This window comes from Pinus tabuliformis, chromosome 7 (genome assembly GCF_031772625.1).
Source record: "Pinus tabuliformis cultivar Carrire ecotype Pingquan chromosome 7, CPIR1, whole genome shotgun sequence".
Classification (NCBI taxonomy): Eukaryota; Viridiplantae; Streptophyta; class Pinopsida; order Pinales; family Pinaceae; genus Pinus; species Pinus tabuliformis.
In genome coordinates this window covers 1,695,873,922-1,695,893,825 of record NC_142293.1, presented here as the reverse complement: position 1 = coordinate 1,695,893,825, position 19,904 = coordinate 1,695,873,922, and the positions used below count along the sequence as shown (strand labels likewise).

Sequence of the window (19,904 nt, the reverse complement as noted above, 5' to 3'; positions counted from 1 at the left end):
TGCCATCTTATCTTGATGTCCTTGTCTACGACCAACTTGATGTCTTCATAGGTAGGCAAGCTCATATACACTTTCTTGGCTGTAACCCTGTTTTTCTCTCAAAAGTGTCCTTTGACTCAGTTCTCCTAAAGGCCATTATACTTGTGTTGCTGAGAGATAGACGATCACCTGAGATATTTGGAGACATAACAACACTCATGGCAAGCAATCCGTCAGTCGAAAACCAAAATGAATTTGAGAACTAACTTGCAACATATCTGTGTGACTGACCATGAAGGTTGCACGATTTCCACTGGGAGGTCGGGAGACTGAATGCCAAAATTGTGCAAGGCATAGTCCGAGCTATCGGGAGGCTAACTGACTGCGGGAACTGTGCAATGCATAGTCCAGCCTGGCCCGCTAAGGATTGAAACTGTGAAATGTGCAATTTCAATCAGCAGTGACATGCAACCAACAAATTGCATTGCACAGTTTCTAGGGCCAGCAGGACACTGCCTCCAAGAATTGTGCAATGCAAGTCTAGAGGTTAGTGTTGGGCCAGAATTGCATAATTTCTAGAGGGAATGCAAAGCCTTCACTTCCATAAATGCGCAGTGCTAGCCGGGCAGGGCACAGTCTAGGCCAAGGCAACCCAAACCGGTCGATGGGTGACTAAAAAAATGAGAAGTCTAGATTCACGGTGAGATGAGTGAAAACAAGAGTGAATGATCATTCATGCAAACAACAAGTGCAGGATTCAAAATATGGGAAAGCATGCATGTGTGTGAAGCGAGTCACCGCAACGACGACCGTTCGTGCAAAAATAATGTCACGCATGTGACAACATTGACATGTGAAAGAAAACTAAAATGATGCTTTTACAAGCTAACATACATCAAAACAACAACAAGTGCTCATTGAAATCAAGCAGACAACACTCACACAAAGTGAAACACAAAAAGCAATAGAAACACAATGTGAGACATGAAAAACGGGCTTACCCCAAAATATGAGCTAAATGTGCCGACGACTCCTAGATGCAATGTGGGATGCCAGAGCTGCAAGGTCGATGTGAGGAATGAGCTTTACAACATCTAGCTGACGAGGTTTGATAAAATCAAGGTTTTGACGAACATGCCACAAATCTAGGAAGGCGACACTTGATGGTGGGTTTCTGAAATGATCCTTGCATGTAACCTCTATTTGCTAACAATAGATCACTGAATCAAGGGATGCCTTTGCATGCTGCTTTGGGAGAAGTAATCCATGCATGCAAATCAGTTTTTCTCGGTCCCGGAGGGAACCGGTCAACCTGAAGGCACATGCATTGGTCTGCAAGCTTGGGATGAAAATCTGAGTAGTTTCTAAGTTGAGCAGAGATGGCTGCCCTAGAGGGATTTCACAATTTCTAAGAGGAACAGGTGGTTGTCTCCCTGGATTGCGCAATTTCTGGGCTGAGCAGCTATCCTAGGTCAGACCTTGCAATTTTCTCAAGGAAGCCTGTCTGACTGTATTGCGCAATTTCTGAGCCCATCAAGCTGCCTAGCTGGATTTGCGCAGTTTTTGCTAGCTGATGGGCTGGCTATCCCAGAGGGATTGCACAATTTCTAGGAGCAGAAAGTCACTGCTGCCTAGGATTGTGTAATTTCTGGGCTGAGCAGCTCTCCTGGGATGAATTGCGCAAATTTTGAGAGGAAGATTATCAGGAGGAATTGCACAATTCTGGAGCCCAGTTGGGTGTCCAGCTAGGTTTGTGAAATTTATGGAGGGAAGGTTGGTTCCCCTCCAGAATTGCACAATTCCCAGAGGGAGCTGCTCAACCAGCAACTGACACTAAGTCTGGAAAGAAGCCTATGAAGGGGGGGGAAGAAAACTTGCATGCACAGGCTGACAAGACTCTATGAAACAGATGAAGTTGATGTGCTTAAAAGTGCAAGACATGCTACTAAGGATGGTCGGTAGGGAGGCTCCAAAATGAAGCTAAGGCAAAATGTTGTAGGGTAGTTGTAGCCGCTACAACACTTGGTGAGACACTGGTAGAACTCCAGCTCTCTAAATGGACGTTGTTCATGAAAAGCAAGTCTAACACCTCCGGAAGTATTGTTCAGTTCTCTGGTCGTCTTGGTTTTCACACTTGCTTGATTGTAAGATGTAGCATCTGCTAAGCCCTTGGTTAGTTGACACACATTCCAAGCCAAGCCAACACAGTTGTTTCGATTGGGGATGAGGGGTTTATTGGTGCACAAGTCATATGATCGTCAGAGTTTTAGTTTCATCTATAGTGTTGCTCTACTACCAGCAGGCCTAGATAGTACCCAAGCGGAGTCACGAAGGAACACAAGCATCACTCTACTGCTAGCGAGCCTGGTCAGTACCCCAGCAGAGTTACTTGCATCACCTCTCTATGTAGAAAGCCTTTCTCTTCTTTCGCCTTATTCATTTCTCTTTTTTTTCAATTTTTTTCACATTTCCATTTTTTTCATTTTTCATTTTTGTCATTGTGCATAGCACTTGTTTGTTTCAGAGGTGGAAGAGGGATCCTTCAGAGAAGTAGTTTATATACACCTTTGACATGCTTGTTAAGGTTTTCCCCCTCACCTTACTCTACTGGACTGAGTTGACAAGGATTAACCCAAAAACAACCAACTAGAGTAGGTGATACTAGTTCACGTGGAAGTGTTGTGTTTTCACCAAGGTTCACTTTGAACAGTACGTATTTTCCATTGATGTATCATGGATTGAAAGTAACAAGTTTTTCATGAGAGAGTGGACACAGATAACCAACTATTAATAGATGCACAAGTCCTCTTGTACTTCACCCATCTTGTTTCAAGAGTCACACACGGTCCATGTGAAACTAACCTATGGACATAAACAAGCAAACAAACCAAAAAGCAAAGCAAGAAGTAGAAGCAAATGTGTATGCAAAGCGAGTAAGCAAACAAACAAGCAAGCAAGAAAACACACAAAGAAAGAAGCAAACATGCATGCAAGCAAACAACTCAAAAGCAAACACTACTCCTACTCCTAAGCTAATAGTGCATGGGCCTGATCACGTGAAGTGATATTTCCAATGTAGCCATTGGTTCATTGGTCGACCCATGTTGGTGAAGGCATGGTTCACGAACCTCACAGTTGTGCAAACTAGCAAGCATGAAAGATATAACGATGAAGATGAACATACTTCGAGCTTAAGTGCGTCCACAGAAAAGAAGTAAGTGAAAGCGCATGACATGCACTCTGTGGACTTGCCATGGTGTTGTGCTACACTGCGTGCAGATGTTGAGTGTATGAATTCTCTTGACTGTGACATGCAAGAAAATATGAGAAAGGTAGACCACTTACATTGTGCAAGTGTGCTTGTTGTGTAAGATTCCTACAACACATGAGCGATGGGATCGTGTAGTTTGAGTGGAGGAAGCAAAATATGGGTGTTAGATTGATCTTGAATGAAAAGCAGAGAGTGATGAGGAGCCTTGCGTGTTTCAACAATTTCCTAATCAGAAGTGAAACCAACCTCAGCACAGTGAGGGCTTGATATAACCATTAGCTCAGGTTGAAGTGCCTTGACAATCTGGGGGGTTTCGACTTCATCGACAGATAGATCATCATAGACCAATGTATTAGATAGATTAACAATGATTGAATCAACATCGTGATTAGATGAAGAAGTGGAGAGATCATGACAACCAAGATTAGAAAATTCGGGATGTTTGTCAGCATCCTCATGATTTGATGAATCGTGCAGAGGGGTAGATGAGAAGCAAAGATGTTCACCCTCTATGTTTTCAGAAATGACAGATGACAGATTGGACCAATTTTCAGAGGAAGATGTGTCCTCTCCACAATGTAATGACATACTGACATCCGATGTGTCCATGAATGATAAGAAGTAGAAACACCCAGAAATGAGTTTTCACAGGGGAAATCAATAGTGGCAGAATCACAAGGGATGTCAAGATAAAGCAGATGAGGCACAACTGGAAGGGAGTCATCCTTCACCGTGGGTTGTTCTTTAGATTCCCACACACACTCATCATGAATGATGGCACAAGTTGGATGCACAACACCAACTCCATCTACAGCTTGATCCTCGTTGACAGTAGGTGAGGAGTCCGGAATGGAAGAGAACAAGGCCGTATAATTCAAAGGATCAACATAACGCAGGGATGAAGGTTGAGGGAACGAATCCACATGAAAACCAACAGGATTGCAAGCCAAATCTGTGCAGATATCAGGAGCAGGTGGGGTGGGAGGTTGTGACAGTTCAATAGATGTGTGTGCATAATCTCCCACATCACTTTGTAGTGGTGGAGTTGTCTGATGAGGTGAAGGCAGATAGTCACTTGTGACAGTGATTGTTCTGCCTATGATTGCGCAGCTCCATCACCGAAGTGTGTTGAGCGGGATCTGAATGATTTCAAGAACTGCAAAATTTTCAGATATGTAAAGAAGATACTCAAATCTCCCAACGAGAAATTCCCAATCAATTTCATCTTCAGGGAATCAGTATGCAAGATTACAAAAGCGTGTGTAAAATTGTTCAACGGATTCATCGGGTTCTTTTCGTAATTTCATAATTTCTTGATCGAGTGCTTTACAGTTAAAGTGATTGAAAGCACGATCTATCTCTGCGACCAGATGAGCAAGAGAATGAATAGATTTTTCGGGCAGCGTGGCACACCAGTGCATTGGGTGCCCTCGAAGTGTGTAGATGAACAATGCGTAGGTCATGTATTCTTCAAAGATTCCATGTCTTTCGCATGAGCCTACAACACCGACCACGTGCCTAACCAAGGCTACGTGGCCTCCACCATCATATGTTTTATGTGACAAGTTATCCAAGAGATTTTCCGAGATAATGAAGTCGTTTCCATAAGACATACACTTCGGAAGAGCAACTCTGTAGTTAGTCATGATAGATATGTAGAGATTCAAAACAGATGTGAGGACTCAGCTTGTCATCTGGCCCTCCTTCTAGTGCCAAAATGTTGACGGTGTTGGACCCGCCAACATGTAAGGGGATCTCCCCGGTAAGAAGTCCCAATTAGACCTCAAATCGTTTGGTGTAGGAGTCACAGCAGTGGGTCGTATGGTATCGCCTTGACCACGGTTTCGCACAGAGGAAAGTAAGATGTCCCTGTTGGTAGCAAGGGTATGACGGCTGCGGCGAGTCAAGGAAGGTGCATGAATGGTTCTAACACACGGGGGGTGAGGTGAGTGCACCCCATGGAAACCTGTGAAAGCACACAATTAAGAAGGGAACACACGAACAAAGATTCATCACAACATGGAAGGCAAGTAAGCTAGCAATCCAAAGTGATGGTTAAACCAACATCACATTTCAGAAAGATTCATACATACATATACAGAAAATAACTACACATACATGCATAAGAAAACAGATACATATATCATTTAGAGTAAACAAGATAGCTGAAATACAATATGACATATGCATGAAACATGCTGACTCTATTATATTAAGAAGTGTAAGTTCCAGTCATACAATACATCCATGTCCAACCACTAGTTCCAACAACAGAACGTTACACTCACTGCCACATGCTCCTCCAAAGAGATATACTAGCTTTACGCAGTGGAGAAGCCAAGGCTCATTACAATATTGTCCAAGCTTTCTCTAAGATACTCATATCAAAAGCTTGGCTGACCAAAAGCCTCTACAATGAGTTTTGAGGGAATATTTATAGCAAAGGGTGGGGTGACCCTTGACATTCCCCTTTGTGACTATTCTTTTATCCTCATGACTCTTCAACTATTCTATGACTGTTACATTCAACTATTGACACTTGAACTTCCACTTGACAAGACGTTGCATTACAATGCACATGTACCCATGTGAGACAAAATGGCTTGAGCAAGCCATGCAAGACATCATTGACACTCAGATTGTTGTGGTGAGACCAACTATTTGACATCCTTGTGATGGTCGATGGTGGCGAACTGATGCCAAGCTTGGTCGTTTGTGATGGTGTCTGTGCGCTCAATGGTGACATCCTGCTGAAAGCGAACTCTTGCCTTTGTTGCATCTGGGTACACTGATATGGCCCCTCTGTCCAACTCGTCTAATAGCATGCACATGGTCATCCTGGGTGCGACCGAACTGACAACATGTTGGTGCATAGTGTCTTTGTTGATCTCCAAGCATGTGCTGGTGGTCGTGCGCATCAACTTGTCAAAATACATGTTCAACTTGAGTTGGATTTGCTCCTTGTCTTCACCTCGGTGAGTGTGCCAAATGGGTGGGATCGCTTGCGTGTACATAATGACATGCATGTTGCTGAATTCCCTTGCATGTGATCAACAACACTGCTCACCTTGTCTGCTTCGTGCCAGCTGTTGGGATGGATCTATAACTTGTAAGGGCGCAATTTCATCCATTTGTGCATGTTTCACCCCCTGCTGTACCTGTTCCTGCTATAACCCATTCTCTCGTCTATGCAGCTCCTATTATTCCTTGAGTTGCTGCTTCAGTACATGCAACTCCTTCTCTATTCCTTTCTCTACCTTCGCGCGATGCTCATGTCGCGCTGCCACCTCATAGTCTCAATCTCCAAAGCTGCTTTCGTCATGAGTGGGTCTGCTTTGAACTTGTAACTTTTCTTCGCCACTATGCTATCAACAAACTTCCTCTTGCACTCGCCACATGTGGGTGTGTTGTCTTCTGTTGTTGTTGATGGTGTTGCTCGCTCTGATGTTGTTGCCATCTTATCTTGATGTCCTTGTCTACGACCAACATAATGTTTTCATAGGTAGGCAAGCTCACAGACACTTGCTTGGCTGCAACCCACATTGTGCTCTCAATGGTGTCCATGGGCTCTGTTCTCCTGAAGTCCATTGTACTTGTAATGCTGAGAGACAGATGAACACCTGTGATGCCTGGAGACATAGCAACATTCATGGAAAGCAATCCATTAGTCGAAAACTAAAAGGAACTTGAGAACTAACTTGCAACATACATGTGCAATTGATCATGAAGGTTGCGCGATTTCCGCCGGGAGGTCGAGAGACTGACTGCCAAAACTGCACAAGGCATAGTCCAGGCTTTTGGGAGGCTGACTGGCTACTGGAACTGCACAATTCACAGTCCAGCCTGGCCTGCTAAGGACTGAAACTACGTAATGCGCAATTTCAATCAGCAGTGACATGCAACCAGCAAACTGCATTGCGCAGTTTCTGGGGCCAGCAGGACACTGCCTCCAAGAATTGTGCAATGCAAGTCTAGAGGTCAGTGTTGGGTGAGACTTGTGTAATTTCTGGAGGGAAGGTAGAGCCTTCGCCTCTAGAAATGTGCAATGCTAGCTAGGTAGGGCACGGTCTAGGCCAAGACAGCTGAGACCGATTGACGGGCGAGTAAAAACATGAGAAGTCTGGATGCATGGTGAGATGAGTGCAAACAAGAGTGAATGATCATTCATGCAAATAACAAGTGTAGGATTCAGAAAATGGGAAAGCATGCATGTGTGTGAAGCGAGTCGCCACAACGACGACCATCTGTGCAAAAACAGTGTCATGCATGCGACAACAGTGAGATGCAAACGAAAACTGAAACGGTGCTTCTACAAGTTAACATACATCAAAACGACAGCAAGTGCTCACTGAAATCAGGCAGACATCACTCACACAAAGCGAAACATAAAGAGCGATAGAAACTCAACGTAAGACATGAAAAACTGGCTTACCCCAAAACAACTGAGATGAATGTGCCGATGACTCTTGGATGCAATGTGGGATGTCAGAGCTACAAGGTCGATGTGAGGAATGAAATCTGCAACATTCGGCTGATGAGTTTTGATAAAATTGAGATTGTGATGCGCATGCCACAAATCTAGGAAGGTGACACTTGTTGGGAGGTTTCTGAAATGATCCTTGCATGTAACCTCCAGTTGTTAAAAATAGATCCCTAAATCAAGGGATGCCTTTGTATGCTACCTTGGGAGAAGCAGTCCATGCATGCAAATCAATTTTGCTCGGTCCCGGAGGGAACTGGTCAACCTGAAGGCACATGCATCGCTTTGCAAGCATGGGATGAAAATTTGCGCAATTTCTGGGCTGAGCAGAGATGGATGTCCCAGAGGGATTGCGCAATTTCTGAGAGGAACAAGTGGCTGTCTCCCAGGATTGCACAATTTTTGGGCTGAACAACTGTCCTGGGTCAGACCTCGCAATTTTTTCAAGGAAGCCTATTTCACTGTATTGCGCAATTTTTGAGCCCAACAGGCTGATTGGCTAGATTTGTGCAATTTCTACTAGCTGCTGGGCTGGCTATCCCAGAGGGATTGCACAATTTTTGGGAGCAGCAGGTGACTGTTGCCCAAAATTACACAATTTTTGGGCTGAGCAACTGTCCTGGGATGAATTGCACAATTTTTGAGAAGAAGACTGTCAGTAGGAATTGCACAATTCTGGAGCCCATCTAGGTGTCCAGCTGGGTTTGCGCAATTTCTAGAGGGAAGGCTGGTTCCCCTCCAGAATTGCGCAATTCCCAGAGGGAGTTGCTCAACCAACAACTGACACTAAGTCCGAAAAGTAGCCTGTGAAGGGGAGGAACAAACTTACATGCACAAGCTGACAAGACTCTATGAAACAGCTGAAGCTGATGTGCTTGACATTACAAGACATGCTGCAAAGGATGGTTGGTAGGGAGGCTCCAAAACAAAGCTAAGGCAAAATTTTGGAGGGTGATTGTAGCCGCTACAACATGGGGGAGGTATTATATGACAGAGGTTATAGATTATATAACCGAGAGTTATATATATGACGAAGGAGGGTCAACATATGATCGGTGGTTGCACTATTTAACACAGTGGAGGGGAGGTGGTATTAACTGTGCGAGAGGAGGTAAGTCGAGAGTATGGAGTGGTATTAACTTGCATAGGCCACCAAGGAGTCAGGTTCGGTGGAGCAGTGTGATACCACACCATAATGCTACAACACGGGGATTGTCAAGTGGTATCACTGGTATGGTGGGATCTCGGGAGTCGAATACACAGTCGTGCAGGGAGGGAGGTTATGCCGCTAGTTTGAATACACTGGGAGTGAGTTTATGTATGGGAAACTAGTGTTTGTTTCCTAGTGCTTCTGCCATAGTAGTGGAGGTGTTATACAAGCAGAGGAGTCGGGAGGGTGATGCCACAATGGAGGTCAGTCACGCTTCCGCTGCGACAATATATAGAGTGTAATCCAATATACAATCACGGTCATGCCAATACACAATCGATTTAATGAATTTTATGAAGAATCATGCATCCCATATATGAATTCACCATATGTCGGCCCCAAGAAACACAACATACGACAACATCCAACTTCCACTCTTTACAGTAAGATTACAATCTTAAAAAAAAATGAGGATTGCGCATACCATATTAGCGGTATTATCTTTTAGTGCAACAACAAATTACATAGGAAGCAATATTGTCCTCCCATGCAACAACAAATTACACAGACTCAACAACTCAGATTTTAGTGTAGATCATCATCTTAATTTCTTTAGTTAGCGGTGTAATCCACAACACGTAAAAGCATTCAAATCGCACTACTGCATAAACTATTTAACAAGGCACCACCATATTTGCACTTAACACAGATAAAGGAGCAATGACAAAGGTGTCAGTTCTGCAGAACAAGCAGAGAATAGGCAGGAGGGAGTTGCAAGGGCAGAGAGGAAAACAAAAATAGAGGTTGGAACTTGTGCTCTGATACCATGTCAGGCTAGGAGGTAACTCCTCAAATGAATTGTGATTTTCCATTAAGGTTGATCATAGATATGTACATGGAGGGAGAGACTCTTGGGCTTCATCTCCCAGTGTCTCTTCATATTCCAATTCTCCTTATTTTTTATTTACACTATTTTACATGGATTACCTAATCCCAAAGATTAGGTGGCAACATTGAGAATTTTATCTCACCATAAAAAATTACCTATTTACAAGTCACCTAATATTATTTTTACTCTCATGAACTAGGCAAATGGTTCCAAAAACTATGATAATAGTGATGCAACATCATAAAGTACAATAATGATGACTTTTTTTTTTTTTAAGTATAGCGATATTGGGGGGGTTTTTAGTGAAAAGATTTAATAAATGGTAAAAATGAAATTATTTTGTCAAATACAACAACTATTGAAGTAGAAAGTTGTTCTTCCTAATAGAGTTTTCTCATTTTTTTTCAAATAATCTTTATTCAATATTTATTCTATTAGAAATAAGAGATTTTATATTTAGTGATTTGGTTTTTCTAAATGATCTTCTCAAACCTTCTATTCCTTTGGTGTACTTTGCACCTTTAGAGACAATTACTAGTTTAGTTTTAATTTTAGTGATTTTTATTTTCTCTAACATTCATTTTGAATATATTATTATTTAATTTTTGTGAGGTCGAATTTAGTCATTTCATCTCTACTTTATTTACGTGTTCTTCGGTTCAAGCTATCTACCTATATCTCAATGATAAACCATAATAAGTGCATCAAGTGGTTCGAAATGTGTCTTTGACATAAAAACATCAATGTGATTTTTGGGAAAATATTTTATATAAAATGATGAATCATAAAAGCCTCTATTATGAGATATTAGTTATTACATTTTTCATATTTTTAAATATACTCATATTTTATAAAAAATTATTGTTATTTAATATTTACTAGACATAGAGCAATTGGTGACACGATGTTCTATCAAAACACTCCATGATATAAAGGTCACTTGTTTGAAACTCTTATGGGAAAAAAATCAGCCATCCTAAAAGCTAGTGTTAGTGTAGCCCAGTGTAGCCCATGCCAAACTGTGATCTCTAAATGAGTTTAACAACTTAAATAACAACTACTCAAACACACTTTACTCAAAAATCACATAACTTGCAAAAAAAAAAAAAAATTATTATTTAATAAATAATATTCAACTATTTATCCATTAATATATATTAACTGTAACCATTTCATTAAAAATATTATTAAAACGATCCAATAAAATTAATTATTATTTTTAATTTTAATATTACTTTTATTGAAATAAATCATAATACTCTTTCGCATACCTAAAACTAAAAAGAACCATGATCATCGTCTTTTCATTTGATTGCCGTTGGTTAAGAGTCAATTTCAACTTCATTTATAGTATTGGTTTTATATTTTTAATATCCTTTTTTTCATTTTCAATTTAAATTTAAATTTAAGAACTATTTTATTTTGTTTTATAATATAATTAAAATTATTTATGGGTATAGATAAATTAATTTCAGTGGGTATAGATAAATTAATTTCAGTGGGTTTAGTTATAGAAAAAGATTAAAGATGGAAATCATTTTAAGATATTTAATAAATTACACACAATTTTAATGATAAACATAGCTATTATTAATATGGTCTTTTCACTTGTTTATTTATTGATTGATTTTTTTTTGGTATATTTTTAATATTATTTTTTAAATTAGAATTAAAATTATTATTTTGTTGAATTTAAGTTTTTGTGATTTATATCAAAATTAATGGAAAAATTATATGGTAAAAGTTATTTTATTTTATTTAATAATATAATTTAATAGAGTTCAAGTTTCTCTGATCCATATCAAGTTAGAGAAAAATTCTTTGGCGAAAATCACATGGAATACCATTTGTCGACGCGTTTCGAACCAACTAGTGAACTTGTCCTGACGATGAACCACACTAATTGGTTCGAAACGCGTCGACAAATAGTATTCCATGTGATTTTAGCCAAAAAAAATTTTCCGTAATATAATTTAAATTATCTAACAAATTATTTATAGAGTATAAATGAGTTAATTTAAATGGGTTTAGTTCTTGTCAGATTATATATTTAAACTTCAAAAAAATAAGTTAACAATGGAAGCCACTTTGGGATGCCCACTGAACCTCCTATGATTGTAGTGATAAATGTCACTCTCGGAGATTAATACTTCATGCTTCTTCTGTACTTATGGGTTGGCCCTAATCTAAACTTGCCTATATATATTGTTTTTAAATACCCTGAACATATGTCAAAACAAAATATAAGAAACAGTTTTGCTTATCAAATGCTACTTCCTACTTTACATGTGCCACTCAGATTATATGCCACCAGGGATTTTCTGAAAAGCTCTGTTCAAGGTTTGAAGTACCTGTAACCTGTGAATGTTCTCGAGAAATGTTTACCATAATATTTCTTTGATTGTTTCTTCCCTACGGAATTTTTACTACACTAATACTTATTCTCTACGGTGTCTACCATACTAATTCTCTCGGCTTCCTAGCTGCTTTTGGATTCTTCATAGCTGCAAGCGCTCTGTTAACTTATCCAACGGTCACATCGTCTAAGCTTCCCTCAGGCAATCCATGGACCCTCTCACAGTCCTCCGCGACTACACAACCCGCGGCGAGCTGGAGAAAATAAGTCGGCTCCCTGGCTCTCCCGACGAATTCCTTTTCGGGGATGAATATCGCTTACCTTGCACCCTGGAAACCGCCTACAGAGCCAAGCAAGGCGGGCTTTACACCGTCGAATCCCTCCTCTTCTTCCTCAACAACTCCCACCTCAAGCACACTGATTACCTCCAGCAAGCCCGCGTTCACAGGTTCCAGATCGTCTCCTTACCCGACCGTAAACCGCTATTGGACTATCTGCAGGGTAAAATCAACTCCACCGATGCCATACAGCCCGTTCTGAAACCTGCCATCGAGGAATACCGCCCCGAGGATCCTGGATTGTTCAACAAAAGGCCCAGGGAAGAGACAGACGGAAAGGGGTCTCCAGAAAACCAGATTAACGCGGATAACCACGCTGGGATCGACTGGATTGAGCTGATTAGGGTTTTGGAGAAACCCTTGAAGGACAGAGAAGCCCTTCTGGAGTGCAGGAATAAGAATTTTCAGCACGTTATTGCGATGGCAAATAAGAAGGACGAAGAAAGAAAAGTGCCAGAAAAGGAAAATTTACAGACACCCAATAAGGGCATCAAGAGACCCTTTGAAGAAAAAGGGTTTGAGAAGGATCTTGGGATTGGTATTGGGGGAAAATACAGTAAGCAGAACGATGGGTTGAAGGGAAATCCCAGGCTATCCTCAGCATTTAATGCTGGCATTAAATGTAACAGCAGTAGTGTTGGTGAGGGTGTGCCTATAATTCTTGTTCCCAGTGCCTTCCAGACCCTCTTGAATATGTACAATGTGAAGGAATTTTTGGAGGATGGGGTTTACCATACCCCTGATGCCAAGGTGAAGGAGATGCTCAAGAAGCCAGAGTGTATTACTATCCAGAGGAAGAGTGGCCGTGACAGGACAGGGTTTACGTTTGAGGTGAGGGATAAACCATCCGCGTTGTCGCCCAGTGACTGGAGTCGTGTCGTTGCGGTGTTCGTGCTTGGGAAGGAATGGCAGTTCAAGGATTGGCCTTTCAAGGACCATGCAGAGATATTCAATAAAAGTAAGTGTTCCTTTTCCTATCTAATTTTCCTGCGTCCATCCGACCCCACAAACACCATGGGTTGAATTCTCAAACTTAACGCTTTGTTGCAGGAGGTAAGGTGATCAAGATTTATCACACTAAGGATTTTCTTTTCAATTGTAATGTCATGCGGATGGTATGTCAATATCTAATAGATGGTGTTGATGTTTACAGTCCTGGGGTTTTACATTCGCTTTGAAGATGACAGTGTGGAGTCTGCTAAATCTGCGAGGCAGTGGAATGTGAAGATAGTTACGGTATGAGATTTAGACTTTTCTGTTACTGTTTGAGTATTGTCAAGTTTTCGAGCTCTGCTTCTATAACAAGCTGCTTATAGATTTGTCTTGTTCCAGATGATGGGATAAATTTCAGTCTATTAGAGATTATTGTATCATGTACGCTCATTTATTTTGCCATTAATTTTGTCTGCTTATTGTTTAGCTCGTGTAATTTACTTGCAGATTAGCAAACATAAGCGGCATCAAGATAAAGCTGCAGCAATAGAGATTTGGGAGAAGCTGGATGCATACATGCGGGCTAGGAGGTCCAACTCAACATTCTAAATACCAGTGTTCATAGTATTGTCTAGAGGCTGCCTTTGTGAATGTATTTGCCATATCTACTAAAATGCCGTTAATGGGAGATCCTTGAGCTGCCACAATATTTGTTACAGCCACAGATTCTCACTGTTGAAGCACATGGATTAGGTAGTTTTCTATCCCATTATTATAATGTTGCAAATTCCAATTCACAGATACTCTTGAGCTGCTCAGCTCAAAGCAGATTGGAATGGTCATATGCAATTGAAGGCTGTTTACACCACTACGTAAAGGTAGAATACACCTTTTTTTCTGGCAGCAAAATGTGGTATAGTATCAGAGACTGTTTGGAATTTTCTCTGTACATCCTGCTTGTTGAATTGTATCCACTAAAAGGCCCTTGTTAGGTGGGGCCTACATTTGGCGCATGTAAATGTCAAGTAAAGGTTTTTAAGGGCTTACTTACCTCATAATGTTGTTTAGAATGATGTAAAATTTGAAGTTCTATGCACTGAAGTCCTGAAACAATTGTCATAGGGGAGTTAGAGGCTTCATCGCTATAAATTGAGAGTTTTTGGTAAGATGGTTAATTCTCTATCTCGCTATAAATTGTGAGAAAGTTTTTGGTAAGATGGTTCTGTTGGCTGAAACTTTTACATGCGAATTCGCTGTAAATTGAGAGTTTTTGGTAAGATGGTTCTGTTGGCTGAAAACTTTACATACGAACTCTCTGTAAATTTAGAGTTTCTGATAAGATGGTTATGTTGGCTGAAATCTTTATATGCCCTGTTTTCCAGGGTTATCCCATACTTGATTGCTTGGGCTTGTATCCAGTATTTTCCGAAAAATGCTATTCAAAAGTGCCTGACTACGTCTTGTCCAAATTCCTTTTGCTTTTGTAGGGTGTGTCAGGTTCCATCTGACAAGCATAAATAGTCTCACCGAAGACATCTTTTACTACTTGATTTTACAGAATTTAGTCTGCTATATAATGCACAAATTTCGTGAACTTCCTATCGCGTGATCACTTAATTAAGATTAGCATAAGCATGCTGTAGCATTGATAGTGTGGGGATTTTTTTAGAAGCTGTAAAAGATTTCATGCATTTTGTTTTGTAATAATTCTTTTTTACTCAATAAGTTCAAATTTTTGAGACATTCGTAGAAGGAAGGAAGACATAGGCATTTATAAAAGAAAGGGAGACATTCCAGAGATGGGATGAAGAAAGGGAGACATTTAGATTTAGTGATATGGAGGAAAGGGAGAAATATAAGAGATATTTAGATTTAGTGATATGGAGGAAAGGGAGAAATATGAGAGATATTTAGATTCAGTGATAGAGAGGAAATGGTGATATTCCAGATATTTAGACTTATTTAGACTTATTAGGGGTATATATTCTAATTAAACTCCCATTTTTTTTCAAAGCAATTAAATAATAATATTGGACACAATAATATCTATGCAAGAAAAGATTGAATTCGGACAATCAAGAGTATTTCTTGTACTATAAGCCAAATGTTCAATGCTAGTGTATTAATCATTTTAAGGTGCAGAATAACATTGTAAATGAGATTGATTGAGTAGTTGATTTTAATGATGTCTACAATGCTGAACAAACTAAGGGACCAAGGGAGTAACATTCTTAGCTCGTTTTCATACTTCTTTTCATGTTGAATCTTATGCCATGAATATTAACTAGAAGAATAGCAATTTGGTTGATTTTATCCTCGGTGCATGTTGTTAAAGAAGTCAATCTTTAAGTTGTTTTCATACTGAATGCAGATATTCTCATAGGCTGCACATTCCATGACAAATTGCTATTCTGTCTCTACCACATTCTTATTGCAGAATATGCAAGTTCTCTCTTCCGAAACTTCTTTGGTCACCCTCCACCTACTAGTCTCACAACTAAGGTGATGTGATTTCGTCCTTTGCTTTTCCTTGAATAGTTGCCCTAAATATGTTTTCTCACCATGGTCGTGTTAAACTCTTTGATGTAATATGCTTTTTTACGCCCAATGTGATTGGTCCACATGATGGTCCTAAATTTTTCAAACACAATTTTTTTTACTTCTTCTTTGGTGTTAAGACATTCATGTAGTTGATATTCTATTGACTCAACCACATTTTGTTTTGCTTCATCTATGTTTTGTTGTTTAACTCCTGCCCCATGGCAATCTTTGGCCAACCTTGGTTATCCATATTTTCAACCTTCTTTAAATAAATTACTACCCTGATTATTGCTGTTGCCTCCAACAAAAAAAGTACTTGTTTCAGCTAAAAGATTTCATTTGGGATTGTGGCTTTAACTTTGAGTTTGCTAGTAATTAGTTGCTTATAGGTTCTTTCTAATCTATCTCCAGTTACAAGTTGGCATGTTGCTTCCCCACACTTAACAACCGTAGAGAAGAACTGATGTAACTAGCCAACCAAAAAGGGTTTTTTTGTTACCCAATTCCAAAGTTCATCTTTTTGGCATTTGTTTTGGAGTAAGTATGAGGCTCTCCATCCTCCTTGTATCCTTTTCGCTCTAGAAGTTTTCCGAGTTGAGCTTATATTGGAAGTCAATCCCTAAATTTGTATTCTTTCACTATCTCCAATGGGTTGCCTTTGAAAAGAAAGGTGATTAGTTGGTCTCTTCTATTTAAAGAGAAGATCAAAATATCATGATTTTGGTCTTTGCAATGTTCGCTTGCATCTTGACCTCTTGACAAAAGTGTTCAAAGGCCTTTAAGTGTTCTCTTAATCCATGCTTTGTTTTTGAAATTAGAATAAGATCATCTATGTATAAAAGTAGCTTCACCACATAACCTACTAAATGGACACCCTCTCCATCTGCTTTGCTTAACCAAGCTTCCAGACTATCAATGTATAAGCCAAACAAAGTGGGAGATAGAGGACATCCTTGTTTAACACCATTGTCACTACCAAAACATTCAGACTTTACTTGTTTTGTTTTAGCTCTAACCTTTTCAGAAAGTCTATGAACTACAAATCTGTATCCATTTGGGATACCCCACTCTTCCATTTTGTTCCATAGTTTGTATCTAGACACTGTGTCAAAGGCTTTCTTAATGTCCACAAAACATCAATAGGTTGTTTTGTTGAAAATATAGAGGGGTGAATCAATATTTTCTTTCAATTACTTAGTCAATTTTTTAGCTTCCCAAAACATTAATTAACATTAGCATCATATTAAAAACATAAATCAACACCATTCAACAATGTATAATTTTAGAGTTAGTAGACACAAGATTTTTAGGCGGAAACCCTTACGGGAGAAAAACCATTGAATGCTTTTTAAAATAAGTTTAAAATAATTTACATCAATTAGGAAGTTCCAACTTCCAAAATTCTCAAGCTACAACTGTTCGAGTTTCCACCCCACTAATTTATCAACTACAACTAAAAGACACTCCAACACCCTAGTTTACAGGTTCCAACTTGAAGGATGTTTCAACACCTTGTTTACCAGGTCCAATTGGAAGGATGCACCAATGCCCTACATAGGCTCCAACATGCCCTAACACCACCTTGCCGCCTTGAAGTGTTCTTAGGCTCCAACTTGAAAGAAACTCCACACTTTGGCCTTGAACCACCCTACCACCCTATTCAGCGAGCATACCACATTTCACAATTTTCAGAGTGGATCCACTTGTGCTTGATATAAATAATAACAAAAATTCTCTACTGACTTTATCAAAATTGCCAACAATAATGCCAACTTTTCTTGCTCAAGGATTGAACTCTAGCTCAACAACATACTCTTTCAAGCAAATCTTGCATAACTAATTCTGCCAAAACCTTGTCTTAACATATACATGTCTCTACATTAATAGGCCTAGCCTCATGCAAACACTTGCATCAGATAAGACAATTTGTTGTCAAACCCTAGAAGTTCACAATTGAAGATTCTTCTTATGGCATGCAAACTCAAAAGTCAATGTTCACACTGTTGCATGTTGGATGATATATGCTTCAAGTTTACAATGATGATCCAACTTCAAAATTACTCAATCATAACAATCCAAACTGAAATTGTTGATGTATTCAATTAATTGAAACCTCAAAAGTATTGAAGTAGAAATTCACTGTTGTACTTGAAGATGCCCTTGATTTTACTATTGTCAAATGTACTATTCACTATAAGATGCCCTTGTACAGACTGATGAAGTTCTTAGTGTTGCATACATCAACACCTTTTAGATAAACTTTGTTGGTTTACATACATTGCCTTGTAACAACACTCTCATAGTTCTTAGAGCATTAAACCAATCCTTTGTTCACATATGTAATTATATCTCATAATTGATGATTCAAGCTTATAATGAAAGGCCTTCTAAAACCTCAGTGACTTCAACCCTGTAGGATGTGCTTATGGATATCCATTGAATGTTATGGATCAAGAATATAATCTTTCACGGCCTTGAAGCCTTATGCCTTTAGATGGGTCAAGGATGTCATTGCAACTTTGGTCACCACCCTTATACTATTTCTACATAATTGTGGAGCATGAATATTACGCCTTCCACAAATTGTGAAATTTCAACAACTAATACAATGATCTGTAAATGAAAGACTAATGTGACATCAATTTCAAAATAATCTCAGAGATCAGTCAAATCTGATTAGATAGGTTTGTCAATACTAATCAAGCCTAAGCTCTCTGATGCATGCCTTGATTTCCAATGATTAGGGCTTAATGAATGTCTACAACTTGTGATGAGATTTCAATTATTACACCATATTTTGATTACAAACCAAACAAAACCTTTCCATAATAGAAATTACTACCTGAAGAAACCTACTAGAGGTGTCGCGCTGCTTAAGAGGATTTCAATCCCTTAAAAATGCTATAAATCTACAAGTGATCACAGGGTAAGCCAAGGGTTGAACACAAGATTTCTCCTACAAAATTAGTGTTCCTATAAGGACTTGTATCAATGAGAGCCAAGTAAAAATAATCTCAATGATAAAATATCCCCATAACCATTGCCCAAAATTTCTTTCTATAGGGCCAAAAATCCACAAATCTCATGTTTATGCTTAGGAAGGTGCTCACAATTAATGCCCTAAGAGTGCTATAATCTTTCTAGAAAAGGACTACACCAGTGCATAAGATTTCACCTTAAAACTCTTGACCTGTGTCTTTGAAATATCATAGGTTTGTTGCCATAAGAAGGGGCAGAGTAGGCCTTAGGAATCAACGAACCAATCTCATAAATTCTGAAATTTTAACATTTTATTTGCCACCTAGAATTTCTTTAGGAAGAGGGTCGAATGGCCACAATGATGCACAAATCCCCAACTATTATCCTTCAAAGATGAGCAAGAAAAACCAAATGAATTGCCTCAGATATGGTCTTAAAAGAGCCATGAATATAATTCAGAGAGCCCTTGATATTCTCCTTAAATTCTATTGAAAGCTCGGGCTCAGAGGCAAGAAATTGCACAAGGATGATCTTAGAAGAAAATACCCCAGGTCCGTTATTAAAGTCGTACCGAGTTTGCACAAGATAGGCTTTAGATCACATCCAAATTTCTGCATCAAGTGCACTATGTTGCAACTAAATCCTTTGCCAAAAGATGTGATCATAGTTCCAAAAACCTTCTAGATATTCAACCACACAAGTATATTTTTAGGACTCCTCTTGGCTGCAAGGATATCACATAAAAATATTTCACAAGATTTAGCATCCAAATACTTGTCTTTGAGGTGAGGAGTCTCCTTTTATAATGTCTAGAGAAGCTTCTAGGAGGGGTTGGATGATTTGCCTTGGAGGGAAATTTGAAATTTGAAAATTCAAATTTCGGAGCTTAAAACTCCTTCAATTTGTTGAGAAATCAAGGGTAGTTAGATTAGGGTGATTTCTCTTTACTTAGATAATTGTTTGTGATGCTCTTTACTTAAACTTGATG

General features: G+C 39.4%; 1 protein-coding gene across 1 annotated transcript; it reads left to right on the top strand.

Moving 5' to 3' along the window:
* The first annotated feature begins 12,021 nt into the window (after nt 1-12,021).
* LOC149255048 (protein CDC73 homolog) lies at nt 12,022-14,020 on the top strand. The gene is made up of 3 exons (XM_089460300.1): nt 12,022-13,421; nt 13,617-13,699; nt 13,904-14,020. Exons 1-3 carry the CDS (start codon nt 12,335-12,337, stop codon nt 14,003-14,005), a joined length of 1,272 nt encoding a protein of 423 aa, XP_089316426.1. The 5' UTR covers nt 12,022-12,334; the 3' UTR covers nt 14,006-14,020.
* Nucleotides 14,021-19,904: the final 5,884 nt, after the last annotated feature.

Excerpts from the sequence above, each read along its gene's own strand:
- LOC149255048 (XM_089460300.1), top strand. The coding sequence starts at position 12,335 with ATGGACCCTCTCACAGTCCTCCGCGACTACACAACCCGCGGCGAGCTG. Across the intron at positions 13,422-13,616 it reads TGCAGAGATATTCAATAAAA|TCCTGGGGTTTTACATTCGC; the intron begins GTAAGTGTTCCT and ends TGATGTTTACAG. Across the intron at positions 13,700-13,903 it reads GGAATGTGAAGATAGTTACG|ATTAGCAAACATAAGCGGCA; the intron begins GTATGAGATTTA and ends ATTTACTTGCAG.